The sequence below is a fragment of the Fundulus heteroclitus genome, chromosome 2, assembly GCF_011125445.2.
Source record: "Fundulus heteroclitus isolate FHET01 chromosome 2, MU-UCD_Fhet_4.1, whole genome shotgun sequence".
Classification (NCBI taxonomy): Eukaryota; Metazoa; Chordata; class Actinopteri; order Cyprinodontiformes; family Fundulidae; genus Fundulus; species Fundulus heteroclitus.
The window spans coordinates 33,254,063-33,277,460 of NC_046362.1; the positions used below are offsets into that span (position 1 = coordinate 33,254,063).

Sequence of the window (23,398 nt, forward strand, 5' to 3'; positions counted from 1 at the left end):
AGAAAAAAAGGTAATATTGATCAGACAATTCATTCAGTTTTCTGAGTCTTTATTAGAAAAGAACAGGACAGAAAATGAGGCTCAGATCATTGAACCATTCCTGACTCTGCAGGATAAAAAATAAAAAAAAAACTGTTTAATGAACTATACACAGAATTCAGTAGTAATTATATACAGATGTACATTAAAAGCCTGTCCTGCGTCGAGACAACGGGCATGCTCAGTCCTCTTCCTCCTCGTCTTCAGCAGGCAGAGGTCTGGACCTGCACACAACACAGAGAAAGTCAGATAAACTAGCATGTGATAAAAGAAAAATGGGTAATGTGATAATGGCACGTTCAGTAAATCAGACACCATGCAAAAAGAACAAAGTTCTTGAGTTTATGAGTTCATGATTCCGCCCACAAAGCAATTTACAGATAGTGGAAAACTGTAGCAGCTCGGCATCTTTAACAGATGTTGGCTGGCCTGGGTAACGTTGTGCAAAATGGCTGAAAATGTATCACAATATAAAAGTCTTTCACATCAGTCAATATTGATTTATTTATTTTTTTACCCAATTCAAATAAGGACCAGGGGAGAAAAATAGGCTGAATTTAAATTGTAACCCTAAATCTATTTAAAAGTATCCTTTATAAACATGTGTCAAACGCAATTTATCTGGCCCTAAAGACCCTAAAATGGTATTTTGTGTCATAAAGTAGAAGCATATATCCTTTTAAATTGTTTAAAGTGGCTAAAACTGCGCCTCCTGTAGTGAATGTTGTTTGTTTTTAACTGTGTAGTAACAGCATCCTGCCACTAGATGTCAGTTTTCCCACAACACATTAAAACCCAAAGTGATGCAGAATGATGAGTTTAAAGTAAACTTCTTTGTAGATAAACTGTTCAAATTGCGCCAAAGGTTGCTAATTTTATGTTACTGTAAAACTGTAACCTTTTCATGTGAACTGGAATTAAGTTGTGAAATCAAAAGTATCATCTATACAGGTGCAACCAACCCTTTTAATGACGAGTATGACACCCCTGCTTTAAAAAGGTCTACCACTAAACATGCTCAGCCCTGAGAGGCTGGACGGCTAAATCCTTTCCTCTGCCTACATGCCCCAGAATGCCATGCAGCTCAATGAAATTCTAGATAAATAAATGAGCAACATTGTTAGATAAATTACCAGAGATCGCTTGAAGAATACAGACTGTACTTTAATAGTACAGGTAATAAAATAAGGTTTAGTTCTATAGTCTTCATTGCCTCCATCACCGTCTGGTGGGTCAAGGACCAAAACAGGCTGGAAGACTGGAATCAGCTGCATGTTTCAGGACAGTGAGGCGTTTGTCTAATGCGCCGGTAAGCCAGATAACTTCACTTGTTGAGAAAACTTTCACTGGAAAGTAATTTAAGCAGATAATCCAAAGTCATGCGGCAAAAAGGTGCAGGTCAAGGCAGCAAAATACCTAAAAACAGGAGCGCTGTAATATAGAGGAGACAGTAGGGCTGGACGACATGGTCAAAACTTCAATACATTTCTTAACTTCGGTCGATACGATATAATTATTATTATTATTTATAAAACAAAATAAAAGCCTCAGAGAGACGGCCAAGAATGGCCCCAACAGACGCACGTACAAACCTGTGACGATTATTTTGCCACGTTTATAACACTCCTCCACCATAAAATTTTAGAAAATTGCATAAAATCCAGAACGTCAGTCAGCGACAAATGCTGTAATCAGATGTGATGTATATTTAAATATTGGAAATCTCATATTACTTTTATTGAATAAAGTTATATTACGATAGATATTGAATTATTGTTCACCTCACTTTTCAGACTCGAATTCACAGATTTCATGTGTCAGTGTGTTTTCATCACAAGAAGTGTTTTGTTACAATAAACTCCTAGAAGATATTCCTGTAGGAACCCTGATGTGTGTTTAGGAGTATCTGCCAACAACGAGCATAATTTTAACGTCAAACCAAATGAAAACCTCGTTAACAAAACACGATGTGATCAGAACCAACGTACTTCCTGCTGGCCTTCGACATCCCGCTGCCGCCGGCCTCCTCCTCGTCCGACTCTGTGGGTTTCTGGTTCTCCTTCTCGATCTTTCTGGGAGGCCCGCCAAAGAAGTCCCCGATGCCTTTCTGCCAGGTCGGGGTGGGGCGGGGACACACGGGGTTCCCACCGGCGTATTTCCCCTTTGCTGTGAAACACAAACCCCCCCCAAACGTCAGCGCCATCAGCTACAGGCGGCGGCGGGCACAGACGTGTCAGCGGGTCAACTCAGACTGACCTGGAGTGGAGGCGTGGCCGCTGGACGACGCGGACGCGTTGGCCGAACTGGAGCCCAGCGACTTTCGGGGTGCAGAAGCTGCAACAGCTGTAGAAGAAAAATGTTCGACAGGTTGATGAGAGAAAGAGAAATAACAGAAAGGAGGTATAGTCCTAGCAGAAAGGTTGGATCCATCCCCAAACTCTGTTCCCAGAAGCAACTTTTTCAATTTAACTTTGTGATTTGAGATGGAAAACATTTGTTGTTTAGTTGTAGGATAGAAAACTCAATATGTGGGAAACCAGAACAGAAAAACAATCCAGAGTTCTGCTCCTTCTTCACCTCAGATTGGAGTAAAAATCATTACTGCAGAGTTTTACCTGGGCAATCAGGCAAGAGGTCAACCTTTACCAGCTATGATAAGACAATTACATCCCTTGATTAGCAGATTTTATAAAAAAAGTCTATTCGCCATAAGGTTTTTAAACCATACTTGTCAATTTGCCATACATGTTCATAAGTCAACTCTGGTGGACCTTAACTATTTATTTTTATTCAACAAAATTAAAACATTTTAAAAAAACGACTGGATAACAATTCATACACTATAACATATGTGATTTTATCATGCTGACATTTCATAACTGAGGCTAATTTTACACTTTGTTAACATAACATAAATACAGTAAATTTTGTGATTATAATCATTATATAGAACTCACTTTATAAAATAAAATAAAAACTAAACAGAAATATACTCAAATAAAAAGCGTGAGCTTTTTTGGGCGGTAGTGCAGCATATTTATATTAAAATAAAAAAAGGCATTAATCAAATTGCACAATGTTAGCAAACTAGAGAGAAAATATGCAGTATATTTTGCACCGAATTGCCCAAACCGTTTAATTAGATAAAAATGTGTGTCTATAATATATCACTATGAACATATATCTTAGTACAAGCTCTAACAGATAGAATTGAGAAACTTCTGAACGGAGTTTGGTGGAACCTTCTATGGTCTGACGCGCTAAAATCTGGCGCCAGTTTGGCAGAAAGCTGAAAACGAACTTAGACACATATTTCGTCAGCTGACAACTTATCAAATGTCTTAATATGTAGGATTAAATGTATATTTGTTCATAAAGACGACTTTAACGTGTTTAAGCGTGTTGTTTAACTCGGGACGAAGCAAAAAGACCGGAACCAGCCTCCTGTTGGCGGGAGGCGTTAAAAGATGAACAACCATCCGACGATTTCAACTTATTAATATTCATACTAATCAAATATGATGGGTAATAAAGCACATCTAACTACACGGACTTAAGATGAACAAAATAATCTAATACGTTCGACTTTATGTTGATTTTTCCAGTCAGCTTGTCGGATTGCTCCCAGTTCACCAGATTCAATGCAAAAATCAGCGAATTTCAGTAAAACAGCAAGTTAAACACATACTGCCTCAGCAGTTAACTAAACAAAGTCACTGTACCTTTTCTGTAGGATGCAGGGACACTGTCGGCTTTAGTCCTCACCATTTTGGCGGCGAACCTGATCAGTAACTCGATGTTTCAGATGAATTTACACCAAGTGAAGGAGAACGCGAAGCGCTTCCCGCCTCCGTTTAAAACCATCTGCCGATGGGGCGGGAGATTTCTTCTTCTCTTCTGCTGCTGGGCCTGTTTCAGACGCAATGTCACAGTCTGCGCCCTAGTGGTGAAAAAATGTATAACAGCGTCTTCTTGTTATTTCCGGCAGACTAAACGCCGCCCGGCGCACTGCTGCCGTTCACTGGATGAAACGACGTACACCGCTCACATCAGATTGTTAAATTAAACCATGTACCAAAAATAAAGTTCATGGGAGCTTTGTACGCTTCTCGCTGGTCCATTGTTTTTTTGCCTAATTGTAAAGGCTAAAAGTCAGGGAAGAAAAAGTACACCACATAAAACAGATGCGAATCTTTATGAAAAGAAAATATTCTGTAAAAACCTTGGTTTGGTATTTACAAAATTAGGGAAATAACTTAGATATAGTAAAGACTTAGATATCTAATTTTAGGGGCATTTTAATTTTTCCTGTCAAAAACGTCCAAATAAATATTTTTTTAATTTGTCTTAAAATTAACAACTTGACATAAAAGATAGCAAATTCCTATTAGGTAATTAACAATGTAGCTATATAAACGGACACCATAATTTGCTGTGATAATATTTGTAACGAAACAAGAACCAACACTGAGTGAAGTTAGGGCAGCTGTGAACAAAAGTAAGACCTGACAGTCTTTTGAATACATGCACTACCAACATAAATGTACCATTTGAATTCAATTCAATTTTATTTATATAGCGTCAATTCATGAAACATGTCATCTCAAGGCACTTCCCAAAGTCAAATTCAATCATATTATACAGATTGGGTCAGATTATACAGATTGGTCAAAAAAATTCCTATATAAGGGATTGCTCTATGGTTGTGATAGAATATTCAATTAACTTTATAATCAACTTTATGTCTATAGGTGTGATGGATGGAACCCAAAATGCAGTTGTTGTCCTTGTATCAAACTTCCAGACCTCTCAGTTCAATTCCAGAATAAGAATAAACATGGAGAAGTAGGATTTAGTTTAGTTTGATCAATTTGGAAAACAGTAAAAAAAATGCTGAAACCTTAGGTTCCTTTAAAGCAATGTTAAAAAAAAAAATATTTGTTTAGAGTCCCCTTTCATTGGTCTATTTAAACTAGCTGAAACATAATTAAGTTCAGTCTGTACTCCAACTTTTCCTTCGTTCCTTTATTAATTCACTGAAATGTGTTTCCTATTTGTTTTGTTTTGTGTTGTTTTCATCTTGTAAAGCACCTTGAGTGGTCTTATGGCTGAAATGTGCAATCCAAATAAACTTTCTTCACCAATGAAGAAACGTTGAAGTTGCGTTTACAGTTAAATACCATGCCAGCAGCTTCCAATTGATTCTGAAAAGCGAATAGCTTCATGATAATTTAGCTGAAATGAAGAAAATCCAGGCCACGCACCCTGGAAAATCCTGAAGGGGTCATCGTCAGATGAACTAGTATACGTCTTGGCTGTTGTTTCCCTGACCAAGATGGCGGCCTCACCGATGTGTCACTACAGCTGAGGCAGCCGCCCGATGGATGGTTTGACCCTCCCGGTGTGCCGTAGTGGCGGTTAGCGGCTGCAGGAGAATCAGAGACCAAACGTCTTCATCGGTTTTCAGGGATCTTTTTACACTCCCGGGTTTGTAGAAACTTTTGATATAAATTCATTCAACATGCCCGACAGCTTTCCTGTTGTTCGGGACACTTTTAAGGCTGTCTGGAAACTTTAAACCTCCCGAAGCTCACTGAAGTTAGCTAGTTAGCGTTAGCCAGTTGTAGCTGGTTTTAGTTAGTTTTACGAGAATTTACCTTCCAGCTGTTAGTTTATTAGTTAAAAGCTACAGATTGTTTGTTTCCAGAGAGATTTGTTCAGTTTACATTTACATTCCACATGTTTCTGGCAGCCGATTTAAATTTATTTTGATATAAACAATAAAAAAAAGAGTGGAAACTATAATATGACTTAAGGTTAATTGTACAACACCATCCATGCACACGGTGATTTTAAAGTGCTTTACAAAATAATAACACTTTAAATAAAAATACAACCGAAAAGACAATAAATAGATTCAGTAATTGCTTTAGTTAAAGTTTTTATATCAGATGAATGTCAGTCAAATACTTCCTGTTCTCTCTTCAGTTTCATCTCCCCTGTTGATAATTTCACACATTCCTGGAGTTCAGGCCACAAAACTTTCCAGAATCGGTTGTGTCGATGCAGTTTTCTCATCCATTCCAACATTTCAGCTGTTCTGGCATTTCTCATCCCAAGACACGACAGTTTTTATTTGCCCCATTCTTCCGACTTTTAGGGGCCTAACAGAACTATTCTTATAAGACCAAAAAACATTTATTTGGTTTTACGTTTCTGGGGTTTGTTGCTTAAATATGAATGCTAAAAATCACTAGACTCAAGAAACAAATAAAAACCCTCCTTCCTTCTACATCCGAGAAAACCAATTACACTAAATTGCGCAAAAAAAAAAGTTTTCTATGCAAAAAGTATACCCTTAAATGCTTTACAATCTGATTAATCTCCATCTTGGTTTCTTCTGTGCTGTTTTTTTACCTAATCTTGTGACGTTCCCATTTCTTCTTCCAACGCTCACATCATTCTGACATTGAGGAGACTGAACCGTAGAGACGTCCAGGTCTGTCATTCTACCGCCAAATGCTCCTGAAGGTGTCTCGCAGTTCTGGGCCTCTGAATAGGCTAATATTTTCTGTTGAGGACTGGAGGTGGCGTCCAGTTGCATCCCTCTGAGACGCCCGTGGGATGTGGTCAGAGTGAAAAATGCTGGACTTTTCTGCATTAATGCTGCCGTTGCATGCACACTGGTGTCTTTCCTTCTGTCCTGTCTGGCAGTGTGGCAATTAGAATTGTTGTCTTAATGCCAAAAAGAGCCCAACAGATTTTACTTTCACAAGCGGAGCCTTACCGCTTTCACCATAGTGCTCTGCCTGATTTATACGTGCAAGAAGCTTTATTATAATTTATGCAGGGAATATTTCATGTTAAATGGACACTGAAACAAGGAGGTAGAACAGGAGAAAAAGTTACCGAGAAAGACGAGAGAACAATATAACATTCTCTGAGTCTGCTTCTATACCTGCAAAGAGAGATATAAAAAGAACAGCAGATCCAACAGATAAAGTATTACAGGTACAAACAACCAACGCATTGATACCATCACTGAAGAATATACAGTATTATTTAATACAACATGTATAAAGTGCCATGGAGGCACAGAGGGAATCGGAGATGAGAGTCCGTCTTGGCTTTATTCCCTTTGGTTCCTCTTTGTTCCTTAGTTTCATGATATTCGCCACTATAAGAGGAGAAATGTGCAGTTCTCATCCAGTCTTTCTCTGAAGAACTTTGTTTTTAAACAGTTCAGTGATTTTTTTTCTTACACAAACAAACATCATTGCTCTTCAGTGACTAACCTGCCAGTTTTATAATCACAATTTCTGAAATTGTTGCCTCTTTGCTTTAAATTACCCCATCCCAACTTTTCTGTGATTTGTTGCACCCTGAAATGTGTAGTTTTATTGCTTTATAGCTTCTCTGGCATACTAGGCTGTTTTTGCTGGACAAATTGGTCAAATGTAAGTTTTCAGTAATCTTGTCAGGAACAATGAGATGTTTTTGTTTTATTTTAGTTTAACTCATTGAAACCTCTGTTAAACCTGAAATCTGTAGCATTTAAAATCACATTTTTGTTTCTTTTGCTTCTTGAAAAATGGTCTAAATTCATCTCGGGGCTGTCGGGTGAATCAGACTTGCAGCTACTACGGATTTTTATTATTTAATGTTCAAATGACTTCCGAGCTCTTAATCCTGGACTCCCAGATTTTAGGGATTAGGGATGAAATGATTTTCAGAGTTCGTTGTTTTTCGTGATGTCCTTCACATGGAGGTGTGTTTGCTTTAACCTCCAGCTGCTGCCATGGAGGAGGTGACACGCCTGGTGTCGACGGGAGACTGTGTGAAGATCTGGGATGCGATTTCCATGGCGCCGCTGGAGCAGTTCAACCCCCACAGCAGCAGCCACCCTGTCGCTCAGGCCTGCTGGAGCTCCAACAGTATCCTGATGAAGGCTTGTTAAATATCTGGGTGTGAGGGTATAAAACGGATCAGCTAAAGCTTCCCTGAGGCACAAAAGTGTTCCTGGTTTAGTTTTATTAGTGCAGTTAAACCATATTGGTAAATAACATGATCAGGTTACTCTCTGGATTAAAGCTAAGATCTGTTAATACATGTGCTAAAAAATAGGAGCATGCCACAAGGTGTGATACAGGAAAGCTCACTGATCCGGACTGTCACAACAAGCAATTAATCAATTAATCGCACGCTAGATTTTAATCACATTTTTAGCTGGACTACACTGCCCTGTTTCTGACATAAACTTAACTTTTACATTGAATTAACTTACTAGGTTTATTGTTGCTAGCGCGTACTTTGGGCTAGTTTCAATATTAGTCAGGCAGTCTTGTAGACAGCTCAGGGGTCCGATCAGGTAGTGACACATTGAACCGTAATGTTCTGAATAGCAGAGCGGCTTTGTTGCTATTCAAAGTCCTACTTACACATTTTAACAGATTCTTGAGCGCATTGCAACACATAAAATCAGTCAGTAAGCACAACGATAATCATATATAAGACGCACCATCAATTTTTGAGAAAAGTTAAGGATTTTACGTGCGCCTTATAGTACGAAAAATACGGTAAACTTCATTATTTCCAAGACCGCTGTTGTTTTTGTGTGAATTGTTCAAACTTGACCCGTCCTGTCAGACCAGTACCTGGTGAGTGCCAGCAGCAGCGGAGACAAGCTGGTGGTTTCCAGTCTCAAGTCGACTCCCGTTCCGGTGGTGGAGCTGGCTGACGGGGTGAGTCCACACACGGAGCCGGTTCTCATCGTCGGGGGCCGCCTCTTTCTGCCGCCGGCGGGCGCGTTAATAATAATAATAATAATAATACATTGGATTTGTAATGCACTTTATAGTTATACAAGTCCCAATGTGAAAGGGAAACCTTTATGGTTGGAGCTGCATCTCTCTGACGTCTGCACTACAGAGTTTTAATGCTGCGCAATTTGTCATCCTGAAACTCTACGAATTCAACGAGGTGGAAATAAACACTCAGAAAACACCGTGGCAAAGTCTGGAGGTCCGGTCACTGAAGCAGCTCTGGTTCTATTGAGGTTTAATGTCTTTTACACTGCAAAAACTGACCTAAAAATAAGTAAAATGTTCTTAAAATTAGTCTATTTATCCTTGATTTGAGCAGGTAAATAATATTATTTGCCAATGGAATAAGTATTATGACCCCTAAAATAAGATAATTAGACATCCTGCACTTGAAATAAGATGATGAAGATTAATTGTTCCTATTTTAAGTGCAAACATCTTATTCCATTGGCAAATCATCTTATTTACCTGCTCAAACCAAGGACAAATACATTCATTTTAAAGAATATATTACTTATTTCTAGTTCTTTTTTGCAGTGTAGATTTGGATTACATAAAAAGGAATTACTGAATTTTGCATTTGTCCGGTGCCGTCTTGTTTTCCCGCCTCCCTCTGGGACTGGATGGGAGTTCACTGAATTTTCTTTATGTAAACAGGATTCAAATGCGAGTTTAAAACATTTTAGAGGCTCCTGGTCTTTTTTTTTTTTTTTTTTAAATTGGAGCTAAACTTAAAACCTGTTTGACATCAGAGTTAAAGAGAAACGGACCAAAACTCTGGTGTAATCATTCCAACTTTTTTTTTTTTTTTGTACTCACGCTCTTGTTCCACGATCCAGAAAAATCAGACCCGTGCGTGTCTGAGTTCTTCATCCCAGTTTCTGGTCAGTGGTGGTCTGGACCACTGCGTCCACATCTGGGACCTGAAGACCAAGAGGCTGCACCGCTCCCTCAAAGTAAGACCTCACAGAACCGCATCCCGACGTTCCAGCTGAGAGTTCGCGCTGCCCATAACTGGTTCTGTCTGTCAGGACCACAAAGAGGAAGTAACCTGCGTGTCCTTCAACGCCAACGACAGCTGCGTCGCCTCCGGCTCCACCAGCGGTGACCTGGTGCTCCACAGCATGACCACCAACATGTCCAGCAGAGCTTTAGGCCACGGCAGCAACCAGGTGAGACGGAGCCGGCAGCAGGTGGTTGTTGTTGGGGGAGAGATTTAGGGCCGGACCATAATTCAGTGACGGTATATATCGATCGATGGACATGGGGTGCGATGGGGGGAAAAAGAGTCAATAAAAAGTTCAATAGAGGAACAGTTTTCCTTCCTATCATGTAGGTTAATACAGGACTGTCTCAGAAAATTTGAATATTGTGATAAAGTTCTTTATTTTCTGTAATGCAATTAAAAAACATGAAATGTCATACATTCTGGAATCATTACATATCAACTATCGCAAGCCTTTTATTGTTTTAATATCGCTGATTATGGCGTACAGCTGAAGAAAACTAAAAAATCCATTTGGTAAAAAGTTGGTTGAATAAAGTTTTGAGTTTGAATTCAGTGTTCTTTATCTAAAAGTAGGTCATTAAGCGCATATTAAGCATATAAAACGGCCAGAGCTGCCCTTAAAATATATGTTTTTAATATTTTTGATTATTATTGACATCGATCAATATGATTTATATTATATCGATGTGCTTTTTTTCTGTATCGTCCAGCCCTAAGGTGGGTTATAGGGCTGAACAATTAATCGCATTTTCAATATAATCGCGATTTTAAAAAACGCAATTTCCAAATCGCAGAGTCTGCAATTTTTGGCTATGTAACAATTAGTGAATTAGACACGTCCATTAGGTGTCGGTAAAATGTTTAAAGTGGGTTTGCCTCCACATGGAAGGGAAGACAGTTGCAGCAGTGAGACAATCTAATTTTATTACTTGTTTTAGAGTTTATATAATCATACATAGCATTAAGTACAAGTCAATTAGTTTAATACATAGACTTGCTTGTTGGTTGTACTTTGCACTTTATCTTCTACAAGGATTGATCAATTAAAAGCTGTTCTCTTGAATAATATTCTGATTAATAGAAACATTAAAAGTTCTTGTTTTAAATAGTTCTTGTTTACAAACATCTTTATTTAGAGGCCATTTTTGTTGCTTGTGGTTAATGCATAGAAAAGTCAAAATTGCAATTTTGGTTGAAATATATTGTAGGCAGAACGCAATAATTTCTGCTCCGAGTTTAGATGCTGTGGGTCTTTAGGAACTAATCCGCACGGCAAGGAAACAAATTCATTTGTTGTTTGTATATGTTTAAAAAGACATGATAAATTAAACTGGGGAAAAAATTGCACTAAATCGCAATATTAAGAAAAAAAAATCGCAATTAGATTATTTTCCAAAATCGTTCAGCCCTAGTGGGTTATATCTTTAAAATTTGAAGTCCATGCACATTTTTCCTTTGGTTACCCACTTTATAGAAAGGATTGGGAGGAATATTTAGCGAATCAAACATCTACTTTGATTGAAATTAGAGCCGGACGACGTATTGAATCAGACGTCTGAGGTAACGATGCTGTGATGAAGCAGCGAATCGGGCACCTCGCAGCTTCCTGCCGCCTGAACGGCCTCTTGTTCTCCCTCTGCAGCCCATCCACGACCTCAGGCTGTCCACGGTGAAGCGCTCCCTCCTGGGAACCGTCTCCGACAGCGGGACTGTGGTGCTGTGGGACTCCAACACCCAGAGGGAGCTGCACGCGTTCGACAGCGCCCACAAGGCGCCCGGCTCGGGGCTGGCGTTCTCCCCGACCAGCGACCTGCTCTTCGTCAGCGTGGGGCTCGACAAGAAGATCACCTGCTACGACACGGCCAGCAAGAAGTGAGTTCCTGACTCGGCTCGCTGCGATGAAATACGTCAGCCGAGTTCTCTGGCCGTGGATCAGGATATTTATGTGTCGGTGTTGGCCTGCAGAATCCTCCAGGCGATCCGTGTGGAGAGTCCCCTGACCTCGGTGGACTTCACGCCGGACGGCACCGGTCTGGTGGTCGGGTCCACTCAGGGGAAGATCTACCAGTACGACCTGAGGAACTCGAGCGCGCCTACCAGGATCACAGTGGCCCACAAAACCTCAGTCACCTGCCTGCGCTTCCAGAGCAACACCAGCAGACATAAGGTAGCCACCAGTGGCAGACACTTTCTGTGTTATAAATGGCTACATGGGTCCAATTAGACCATCATCACCTTCAGTTTGAGTCTGTATTAAGAATTCCAAAAAAAAAGTAAAAACAAAACAACTGGACTTTTTTTCCGTAGTTGAAGATGTTTCGCTTCCTCTCCAGGAAGCTTTCTCAATTCAAAAAGTTTGGAGTAATGTGCAGTACCAAGCTTTATACTACTGCCCTAACAAAGGCCTTTTAATGGCTTAGATAACATGCAAATTCAACCGAAACAGGTCCACCCCTTAGTAATGGGAAGTCGTTAAAGTCATTAAGGCAGCAGATTGAACCGAAACTGGTCCACTCTTCTGTAACGAGGAGTCGTTAGGGTCGTTATTGGCCTGGCTTAAAGGAGCGATGTTTTGATCACCCATATGAGGGTGAGAATTGATGTGATGATTACCTCAATTCTCCTTGTTACAGAGGAGTGGACCTGTTTCTGTTGAATTTGCATGTTGTCTAAGCCATTACAAGGCTTTTGTTAGGCAGTAGTATAAAGCTTGTTACTGCACATTACTCCAGACTTTTTGAATTGAGAAAGCTTCCTGGAGAGGAAGCGAAACGTCTTCAACTACGGAAAACAAGTCCAGTTGCTTTGTTTTTTACTTTTTTTTGTTTAAGAATGGCCATGACCTGGATGACTGAGAATCTTCACCAGCATGTATTAAGAATTATTAATCTATATTTCAACAAAAACATTTACCGTATTTTTTGGACTATGTCATAGTTTGGCCGATCCTGCGACTTGTATATCAAATTTAGATGGTAATTCATCTTGACCAGCATGAACCAAGGAGTAAACATTACCGTCTATAGCCACATGGGGGCGCTCTAGGCTTGTGAAAACTTTCCTGCTCCTGTACCACTTAAAATAGGGTGACCAGACGTCCCCGATTTTGATGACCTGTCCCCGGAAATGTCCCTGATTTCATTTTAACATGATGGAGTAAGCATGTTTAGAGCAACGAGAGCTATTTAACCCGTCCTGCCGCCGTCCCAATGTAGTATAAGAGATAAGCTAACGCGCCTTCCCCGCCCCGTTACAGTTGCAGATCGTGCAAAACAAACCAACCCCCAGACTGATTCTCAACAAAATCAGAGACATGATTCTAATGATTCTCTCATCATCAGAGAAACCTGGTCCCCTTAACTTAAAAATTTATTAATTTAAACATTAACTTATAGACAACAAAGACTGACATGTCTGTATGTTGTTTCACTGTTTCAGTCTGCATTCACGCAGAGGAGCGTTGTGTCGTGAAGCTCGTAGGAAACAGAACCTGTTACTGGGCTGTCTGTGAAGCTAATAGCAGCTAGCGCTAGCTTACAGCTCTGTAGTCCGGGCAGGTTACAACTTCACTGATGGACGTGAGCTTTATGCTGCTCCGAAACATCCGTGTCGTACTGTTAGCTTAGCACGTAGCACCGTTATGCTCACGGTCTAATTTAGGCGTAATTTTGACAGCGTTCCGCCTAACGGGCCGTTACGCTGGAAGGCGCTGGATAAAACCTGCTGGTGGGAGTTACTAATTTATCCCATTCATCCTCCCAGGTATGTTTCAGGTTATTCAGCTGGTTGTGAATGCAGCTGTGTAATTTAGTAAATTAGCCTACCAAATTACATGTCAGTTTTTAGTCTTGGATTGTGTGAAATAAATTTCTTAATAAATGTGACTTATAGTCCGGTGCGACACATGTTTTTTTTTTTCCTCTTTATGACGCATTTTTTGACTGATGCGACTTAGGCTACGTTCACACTGCAGCCTGAAGTGACCCAATTCCAATTTTTTTGCCTATATTTGACCTGGATCTGATCTTTTCATGACAGTCTGAACAACACAGATCAGATTTTTTCAAAAGCGACCCAGGCCACTTGGATATGTGGTCCTGAATCCGATACGTGTCTGATCTTTTCAAATGCGACCTGTGTCTGTACGGCCGGGTCACATTTATCCGACCTGTACAAACGTCACTATTCTGCGTCCTGCTATGCAGAAGCGGGAAGAAAGACGACCCCCATAGCGGACTACAAAGAGGAGAGCAGTCAATGGAGAAAAAGCTCCAGTTAGAAAAGAAATTAAAAGTTCGCAAAATACGCGCCAGCATTATAATCCATGTTTACTTCTGCAAACACTGAGGACGCTTTGCTATGTGTGACGTCATCGCGTCTTCGACTGCGCATGCGGGACACTTAAGATGAACACTTTCAGTTCACACAGGAGATCACCTACAAGTCGCATATATTTGGAAATGTGAACGGACACGCAAAAAAATCAGATTTCACAAATAAAATCTGAATTGAGCATTAAGACCTGCAGTGTGAACGTAGCCTTATAGTCTGAAAAATACGGTATACGCAGGACTGCCTCGGATGACACTCGCTCCTCTCCTTTTTCTCTCCCACTTCAGTCCAGTAAAATGGGCTCTGCCAAGATTTCCAGTACAAAGAGATCCAGCTCCAAACTGTCCAGCAGCCATCCAGACCCCGCCCCCAGCACAGGCTCCGCCCCCAGCACAGGCTCCGCCCTCAACAGACAGGTCACCAGCACAGGTGGGTGGGGAATACCAGCTACGTACAGCTGTGGGCACTGTTCCAGGTCCAGCCGTCCTTCGTGTTTAAGGAGGTTCCCTGCAGCCGGGCTTCTGCAGCACCTGATGACCTGATGAGGAGGAGATGCGATCGTTTGAATCAGCATCTTAGAGCAGAGACGTCTCTAAAACATTTATTACCCTGAGAACAAGGGATGAGAACCACTGGCCTCTGCCGATCACATCTCCTCACGGCTGAACAGAAAGTTTCCAGGATGATTAACATCAAAAGCATAACAATTTTTTTTAACAATCGTGTTTTAAGCAAAAAGAGACATTGGTTTAATTTCCAGTGACATATTGGCCACCGATAATACCGAGTGTGCTTTGAAAACGAGCTTCCAGGAAAATAAACAGCAAATTCTGAAGAGAAATAACAAAATAACGATGGAGATCTGGAAATATTTCAGCTTTTACTGAACACTTCAAACATTTTCCATGCTAAAGCAAAGGGTCAAAATAAACCTTTGACTGGGAAAAAGTTTCAGTTTTTCTTCTCCTGTTGGAATAAAGTCTCATCGGTTTCTGCAAAACATTCAGTTTAAAGCTTTGAGGTTTTACTCGAGTCGGTTTTATAAGAATTTCATCCGCTGGTGTTCTGATAAAGTAACAAGAAAGGCTCAAAGATCCTGAGATGATCCTTCCATCACGAACCTCACACTTTCTGATTTTGTTTTCAATTAAATTAATTTTATGGCCACAACAAATATGGACTGTGAGACCTGAATTTCAGAAGAATTTTAAGAGAAAATGAAGCAAAATAAACAAAAATTGAAATGGATAATGAAACAGTAAAACTGATCCTCGTGTCTTAATCTTTGTTTTTATGTAAATATTGTGTCATTGACTGTCTAAAAATGATCAAATCATCATATTGGTCCAAATTCAGAACAAGTTCATCTCTTTTCCAATAAGGAGGAATTTACTATAAAAATAAAAAAGTTTGGTATTTAGAATATTAAATACAAACCTTTCCAACTTAACCATTTTCATCAACAGGGGGCGATCCTGAGAAATTAAGCTCTTTCCAAAACATTTTTTGGGAAAGTTTTAGATCTTTAATGAGTTTCTTCAGATGTTTAAGCCACAATAAACCTCTATATGTGAGTCTGTTAGCGATTTTTCTCGTCCAAACTCATGTTATATCACCTTTCCTGAGTAAAAATGCTCAGACAGTGACTGAAGCGCTCTGTCCAGCAGGGGGCGCTGGTGTGGAGGGCTTGTGTCGTGAGGCTGAAGGCCACCAGGGGGCGGAGCGGCATCCTTCGCTGGAGAAGTTCGGAATCGTTGGAAGAAACAGCCTGGACATCTTCTCGCCGGCTCGCGAAGGTCTAAAAATCCGATTATTATTATTATTATTATTGTTATTATTGTTATTATTATTTAGAGTGATAATCATACAATTTGAAATAAGCACACAACTTTATAAAACTGGCCACCAGAGGGCATCTTCACAGGGTTATAAGACCTAAACCTTTTTTCCTGGTTTTTGAGGTTTGGTTAGGGAATTACCGTATTTTCTGGACTATAAGGTGCACTTAAAATCCAAGTTTTCTCAAACATTTATAGTGCGCCTTATATATGATTACCGTTGTGCTTACTGACTGATTTTATGTGGTACAATGGGTTAAAAAATCTGTTAAAATCTGTAAGTACGACTTTGGTTAGCAACAAAGCCGCTCCGCTCAATGGATATTCAGAGCATTACGGTACACTGTGTCACTACTTGATAGGACCCCTGAACTGTCTACAAGACTGCCTGACTGTAATGTCTAAACTAGAAGTGCATTCATGTAAAGGCAGCGCTAGCAACAATAAACCTAGTAAGTTAATTCAATCTAAAAGTTACGTTTATTTTGGCCTTATGTTACAAACAGTGTAGTCCAGCTACTCTGTCCTCCCAACAGAGACGGATAGAGAGCTGTGGACGTGAAGGAGTGATATTACACACTGGGGAAGAATATTAATGCGCCTTATAATCCGGTGCGCTTTATGGTCCGAAAAATACGATATTAATAAACCTTGAATGTCTGGATCAGTGTCACTGGGAGCTTGTTGGAAATCGTGTAGAAGTGAAGTTTTTCCTGCTCTGCTGTCATTTCCACTGGGAAGCTCTCGAGATTGTATTCCAGTGTCCTGATCTGGTGGAGTTGCTCCTTAGTGTCTTAGCTGTTGTTCTGGGGTCTTTAGAGACGTCTGACTAGTTTTCTTTCCTGGGTCTTTGGTACCGTTAGGTTCCTTCCTCTTCCAGGCTGGTCCTGGCCTATGTAGTTCTCCTGTAACATTCTTGATGTTATGTTTCGCTTTGGTCCCCCTCGCCTGGAGACTCTGGGATAACTTGTGTTTATCCGTCTCCTGCTCCGGGAGAATCTAACCTTTACTAAACTTTTTGTCTTTGGTGTAAATTGGACTTGATTTTTACAAACTTTGAGTGTAACAAAGTTAAAGTCCATCATTACACAACAACAGTTTTGCTAATGCTCAACAATGAGGTCCGTTCTTAAAGGGGGTAATAAATTTGAGCCTGTTAGTTATGGTGTTTTATGGAATATTATTTTTCCAAGTAAACTAATCTATAAACCGAAGATCTTTGAAAAAGCTACCTTTTAAAAGTTTTTTTTCTATATTTATCTTGGGACACTTTTAAAACATTTTCATTGGCTGGTTGATCGTTTTTTTATCCTCCGCCTATATTAGCTGGCAGCTCCAGGCAGACGCGTTCATGTTTTAGCGTTTCTCCATCAGTCTGTCCCACAGACGTCGACCCGGTCCAACATCCGGGACTCTTCTCACCTGTCCGTCCCCTCTGTCCTGTTGTTGCTGTAGGTCCAGACTCTGGGACCCGGGGGACGAGTGGAGACGCCTCCTATGGAAGATCACATGGTACCACAGGAAGTCTCCTCTCCGCCTCACAGACGCCGCCGTAAATCGTCTGGTTTTGGATTAACGCCGAGTCTTGTGTTTCCATAGTCACCGGTTTGGAGGCGTTGTCCAGAGAGGGGGACGTTCAGCAGCTGGTGGGACGTGCCAGTCTGGACATCTTCTCTCCTGTCAAAGAAGGTCAGAGTTTCTCCACATTTTTTTTTTTTACTGCACCTTGTTCTGGTGCCCGTCGGCAGCAGATAAAGCTACATGGAGATGGACTGTGGCTGTGTGTCAGACTCTGTCTCAGGTGGCGCATCGCAGCGTAAGACGCCTCTGGGAACGCAGCTGGGGGCGTCTGCAGGGCGAGGCTACAGCTCGCTGTCCGTCTTCCAGTCCCCGCTGCCCATCAACGAGGAGGAGCCAATCACTGCCGCTGCTGCCGAGCCATGTGACAGGAAGGTGATGACCTCAGTCAGAGGGGGAAGGGGGTTGTCACTACATGATCCGTAACGGTAGCACAATCCGTTCTATCAGCTCAAAAAATAATGTAATTACAGTACTGAAAGTACTCATTTCTATACTTAAATCATTAAAGAATGCTAAACTATGTCGTGTAGAAAATATTTAAGATTTTTCTGGAAGAAATTGATGCGTTTTACATTCTCTATATTATATATATTGCTTGACGTCATCATCAGATATGCTCAGAAGTCCGGGAATATATTATTGCGTAACGTTTTGTCTGAATGCACTCTAGTTTTATTATTTGTTCAAACAGGACTGGGAAAAAATATTTTCATCCTTAATTATTAGGGGAATTTTGTCATACAAATAATCTTATACTAAAAATTTGTTTTATTAGAAAGTTAAAACTATCGATTAAGAGTTTAGCGCCCTCTGGTGGACACATCATAAACAAGAGAAGACCTCGCATTGTTTATTTTTTGCAAAAACCGAACGGGAAATAGAACAAAGAACACATAACAAAGCCAAGGCATACGTTATTAAAATGCATTTATTAAGTACAAAACACACAAATACATATGCAAATCAAACAAATGATAACAAAAACCCTGAAGAATTTTTTAAATAAAATACGTTTCTATACTACTAAACGTGTTTATAGCAGGGTTTTTAATGTACTTTAAGAAATGGTGTACATATTTTTATTTCCCTAACCACAACTGGGAAACATTTTTGCTATTAAAAAAATATATATTTGTACGTATTTCTGTATTTATTTGTAGAAAATGCAATGTTTATGCAAATACAAAGATATACAAAAAGAAACCCCCGGCCCGAAAGAAGACAAAAGAGTAAAAAGGTAAGAAAAACTAAATATTGCCTACCGGAAATTATTCTGTTCGCGCGTGCACAAATCAGCTGATGGAACGGATCGTGTAGTGACACGGCTCGTCGTGCTGCCGTCTGGTGAAACGTAAGAAGAAAGTTATGAAATCTGATGAGCTCTGTTGTTTCAGTCTGATAAGGACAGCAGCGCCGGCCTGGAGGAGGAGCCTCAGACTCCGCCCACCACATCCCAACAGACCAATCAGAGCCGGGCAGCCCCGCCTTTCTACACTCCAGAGGCCAGCCTCCGCCGAGCCAACGGGATTCAGACTCAGCTCAGTTACGACTCACCTGTCTACGGGGCTCCGCCCACCGCGGCAGCAGGTACAGGTTGGTTTCTACGGTGACATCATCAGTGCGCGTGTCTGTTTCTGGAAAATCTGACGTCCTGGCTGTCGTGCGAAGCTTCAGGTTCAGCTGCGATGGCAGCGGTGTCGTCCTCGCTGTCCCAGAACATCGCAGACGTGGTTGGACAAGACGGAGCGGCTCCGCTTACCTCCCTGCAGATCCACTTCATCCAGAACATGATACACGAGACGCTGGAGGAGTTCAGGTCCGGCGCCAAACTCAGAGTTCTCACCTTAACAAGCCTTTCCCTGTGAGAAACGCTGAATCTGAAGCTTATTGTTTTAACTTCTCGTCGTTAGGACCGCCTGTCACCAGGACATCCTCAACCTGCAGGTGGAAATGATCCGGCAGTTTTACATCCAGCTGGTAACTGCTTTATCTTTTTATTCTGAGGATTTCTTGTGTTTCAGCGTCGATTAAAACTTTTCGGCTTCCTTTGGTTCTGTCCAGACTGACGGCGAGTTGTTTCTGTTTCGGACTTTTCTTTAGAGCTTCTGTCTCAGTCGCCCCTTCGAGGTGGCAGAGAGCCACCAGGGGGCGATATGAACCCACTCAGTCTGCTGATGTGGCTCAGTATGATGGCCTTTCTGCCGCTCAGTGGGACTATCATAAAAATATACCATAAAAAATAAGCGAGTGGGGAATCCTCTGACAGTTGATTCCAGAAACCATCAGGTTTAAACATCTTAAAATCAGTTTATCAGGCTGAAAGCTGCAGTTTTATGTATCAGAAATAGGGCTGAACGATTTTGGAAAATAATTTTATTGTGATTTTTTTTTACCTTTAATATTGCGATTTAATGCGATAATATTTTTTTCAGTTTAATTTATTATGTCTTTTTAAACATATACAAACAACAAATTAATCTGTTTCGTTGCTGTGCAGATTAGGGGCTAAAAGAGCCGTTGCGTCTCAACCTGGAGCAGAAATGATTGCGTTCTGCCACAATATATTTCAACCAAAAATGCGATTTGATTCGGACTTTTCTCTGTACAAGCAACAAAAATGGCTTTTTTTCAGATTCATGAAAGTTTCTGGTAAAACAGTTTGATTATATAAACTCTAAAACAAATAAAAGTAGATTATCTCACTGCTGCAACTGTCTTCCCTTCCATGTGGAGCAAACCCACTTTAAACATTTTACTGACACTTAAAGGTCTGATTCACTAATTGTTACATAGCCAAAAATTGCTGACCTCTGCGATTTGGATATTGCAGTTTTTTAAATTGCGATTATATTGGAAATGCGATTAAGTGTGCAGCCCTAATTGGAAATACAAAATCATCCCAATATCATTGTGGGCAACGTTCAAGTTGCAAAGGACAGTTTGGAGAGAAATAATTGTTGGCTTATACTGTATCTTCCAAGTGTTATGAACTTTCATTTAACATCCTAATGTAATATTTAGCCTGTTGGACCGAGTCTCACACCGGACACTAATTACATCACCCAAAATATTAAAGCTCACTAAGTGATAAAAGAGAGGAAAGAAGAAAATGCGTAGATATCTCACCTGGTATCGTGCAGTTGCCTTAATACCAGAGTTTATGTGGGTGAGGTCGTTCATTTTTTACCAGTAGCTCAGGATTATTGATCGATTAGTTTGACATCAGCTTTTATTGATGATGAAGTTTGAGCTTGTTGTATTTTTTCTTCGACATTTACTTTATTTATTCTGTTTGTCTGCAGATTTTTGGGTGCCTTTGCTTTTGGCTCCACAGACTTTACCATCATCTGCTCTCTTTAATTATCAGTTCCATGGAGCCGCCGGTCTGCGGATCAGTTGCTCCTCAATTTAACCTTTTTGTGATTTAGTTTATTAATTTGGTCTCATAAGGGGGTTCTGGAGCAGCTTTTCCTGATGCGTGTTTAAAGTATGCTTTAGCGTGAGAAACCAACGTGTGGCCTGTCGTTTTTCCAGACAGAGATCCACGGCCTGATCGAGAAATACTCCGTCAACGAGTCTCTGGTGGAGGAGATCGAGAAGCTGCGAGAGGAAAACCGCCGGCTCAGAGCCAACTACTGACCTGCTGCCACGCGTGTCGGCTGCGCCCCGAGTTGAGTCTGACAGGTTCCAGTGCCTTTATCCCAAACTGGTTGTTCTGTCGCTGCATCGCTGCCTCAGAGCTCCTTCTGCGTCAGATTTAGCCGAAACGTCTGCATGAAGAGGGAAAACGGCTTAAACCAGCAGTTTAATTCAACGTCTTCTATTATTGTAATTTAATGTTTTGTTTGTCAGTGCCCGAGATTTTGAGCGGTTTATCTGTGTGCGTTTGTGTTTTTATCTGGAAACATTTTGTGTGAAGAATAAAGAGAGTTGTTAAAAAAAAAAAAAAAAGAGCAGTTGATTTTTTTATTAGAAAATTAAAGAAAATGTATTTTTATTCTAATTTCTGACAGTTTATTCGATTTGGTCTAAACCTTCTTTGTATGAACGCCTCTGGTTCTGTTCTTAGCCAGTGAACAAATGGATCTTTCAGTAGAAACAGTTGGAGGGTTTTAAAATAACAGCGATGAGAGGAACATTTTAAGTGATGGAAAAAATATACCAAATGCAATATAAAAAAATACATTTTCTTCAAAGTCAGAAGTTCTCATGCGCTAAAATGACCTTTAAACATTAGAGAAAGCCCAGGCATCGGTTCGTGGTGACAAAACGAAGTCAAAGCTGCTGATTTCAGTCTGTAGACACATCACATCCTCAAAGACTAAGCCGGAAGATCAGCCTGGACTTCCACGAGTCCCGTTCATCCTTTGGTACCGTTCCCAAATACCAGGAGAAGCCGTGACCGCCTGGAATGTCCAGACCTCATCCTGTCCAGGAACAAGGTTCTGTGTCACCAAAATAAAAGCAAACCGTTTTCTGAAGATGCTGGTTCAGATAGTTTTGGTGTCCCCAGCGAAAAGAGTCCTGAACCAACAAGACCAATCAGCAACCTGAGCATCTCTGGTTCTTAGATGTTTGTTCAGTTTTTTGGGGAATTAACCCGTTAGCCTTCGACTCCCTTAGATATTTGGGTCAGTATTGGAAGGATTACATTTTGAGCTAAAGGATTATTTGGATTGCCCTGTGATAGACTGGTGACATGTCCAGGGTGGACCCCGCCTCTCACCCACTGACAGCTGGAGATAGGCACCAGCATCCCTCATTACCCCACAAGGGATAGACGTGTTAGAAAATGGATGGATGGATTATTTGGATGTGAGGCGTTTAGATCCAGCCCTGGGAAAATTAACATCTTTATAACCTCAATAGGTTTTTACATCCCCGCTATATTCCCATGTCTTGTAAATAGACTGCTGTTTTTTATGCACAAATATACAAGCACATGTTGACACTTAAAACAAAAACAAAAAATCACCCAACTCATTTGCGGCATCCTTTTTTGACCTTTGTGTAAATCTGCATGCTTCCATTTGCCTTTCGCATTGCTGCTGGTTTCACATTATGATCGGCGTAATTTTTGGCCTTCTTTGACATTCAAGTTTTTCTGAATGTTGGCTTTTTATTTAAAAATAAACTTTATTTGGAACAACAATAGAAAACAGGAACAATAATGAACAATACATAAACAAAACTGAAATAACTAAGGGCTATAAACAAATGACAAATTATAAAGTCTAAACTAAATTGCTCTATGAGGATTTTAGCTTTTTGAAAGCAGATATAATTTGAATGGCTTTAGTATTTAAATTTGATTATAGGGCATCTATAGATATCCATCGAACATCATACAATCTGGGAATAACGGGGTTTTTTTGCAGATATTTGGAGTGAATATGATACAAACTGTAATAAAAAGTTAAAATAATAGCTCTGTATTGCTCAAGCTAATTTTTTACATTCCAAACAAAACACCCTTGTTTGTTATAGTGATTTCCAGATGTCTTTGAAGGAAAAAGTTTGTCATATCCCAAAAAAAGAGGAAAAACATTTTCATGATTTTTGCAGAAAAAAAAAGTCCCATTCATGTTAATATACTTTAATTTGAAATGTAGCAATTTTTAATACTTTATTATTTATCAGCCATTCTTTTGGAAGCAGCCATGTTTATTTCCAGCTTGTTTGAGTCTTTGGAGGAATGACCTCCTGACCTCCATGACTCTTTGGTCAAATTCGAACGCATGAAAAATGTAGACCTGCGTGAGTCTTTGGTCTTTAGA

General features: G+C 40.4%; 2 protein-coding genes across 4 annotated transcripts; one reads left to right on the forward strand and one right to left on the reverse strand.

Moving 5' to 3' along the window:
* Nucleotides 1–32: 32 nt before the first annotated feature.
* On the reverse strand, nucleotides 33–3,917 carry pclaf (PCNA clamp associated factor). Its single transcript, XM_012867619.3, has 4 exons — nucleotides 3,762–3,917; nucleotides 2,296–2,382; nucleotides 2,028–2,205; nucleotides 33–263 (listed from the first exon to the last, which is right to left on the reverse strand). Exons 1-4 carry the CDS (start codon nucleotides 3,805–3,807, stop codon nucleotides 221–223), a joined length of 354 nt encoding a protein of 117 aa, XP_012723073.1. The 5' UTR covers nucleotides 3,808–3,917; the 3' UTR covers nucleotides 33–220.
* Nucleotides 3,918–5,402: 1,485 nt separating this feature from the next.
* Nucleotides 5,403–21,572, forward strand: nedd1 (NEDD1 gamma-tubulin ring complex targeting factor). Of its 3 annotated transcripts, none has more exons than XM_021319028.2 (16): nucleotides 5,403–5,526; nucleotides 7,830–7,973; nucleotides 8,686–8,780; nucleotides 9,701–9,817; nucleotides 9,893–10,033; nucleotides 11,513–11,742; nucleotides 11,836–12,037; nucleotides 14,490–14,631; nucleotides 15,867–15,998; nucleotides 17,496–17,552; nucleotides 17,640–17,729; nucleotides 17,830–17,993; nucleotides 19,016–19,214; nucleotides 19,290–19,437; nucleotides 19,532–19,598; nucleotides 21,156–21,572. In XM_021319028.2, exons 2-16 carry the CDS (start codon nucleotides 7,838–7,840, stop codon nucleotides 21,258–21,260), a joined length of 2,025 nt encoding a protein of 674 aa, XP_021174703.2. In that variant the 5' UTR covers nucleotides 5,403–5,526; nucleotides 7,830–7,837; the 3' UTR covers nucleotides 21,261–21,572. The 3 variants fall into 3 exon arrangements, with proteins under 3 accessions (XP_021174703.2, XP_021174705.2, XP_021174704.2); XM_021319030.2 differs by having other exon boundaries at nucleotides 19,016–19,208; XM_021319029.2 differs by having other exon boundaries at nucleotides 15,870–15,998.
* The last annotated feature ends 1,826 nt before the right edge of the window (nucleotides 21,573–23,398 follow it).

Excerpts from the sequence above, each read along its gene's own strand:
- pclaf (XM_012867619.3), bottom strand. The coding sequence starts at position 3,807 with ATGGTGAGGACTAAAGCCGACAGTGTCCCTGCATCCTACAGAAAAG. Across the intron at positions 2,206-2,295 it reads CGGCCACGCCTCCACTCCAG|CAAAGGGGAAATACGCCGGT; the intron begins GTCAGTCTGAGT and ends TGTGTTTCACAG. Across the intron at positions 264-2,027 it reads ATGTCGAAGGCCAGCAGGAA|GTCCAGACCTCTGCCTGCTG; the intron begins GTACGTTGGTTC and ends TGTTGTGTGCAG.
- nedd1 (XM_021319028.2), top strand. The coding sequence starts at position 7,838 with ATGGAGGAGGTGACACGCCTGGTGTCGACGGGAGACTGTGTGAAGATC. Across the intron at positions 7,974-8,685 it reads GGCCTGCTGGAGCTCCAACA|ACCAGTACCTGGTGAGTGCC; the intron begins GTATCCTGATGA and ends CCGTCCTGTCAG. Across the intron at positions 8,781-9,700 it reads TGGTGGAGCTGGCTGACGGG|AAAAATCAGACCCGTGCGTG; the intron begins GTGAGTCCACAC and ends TCCACGATCCAG.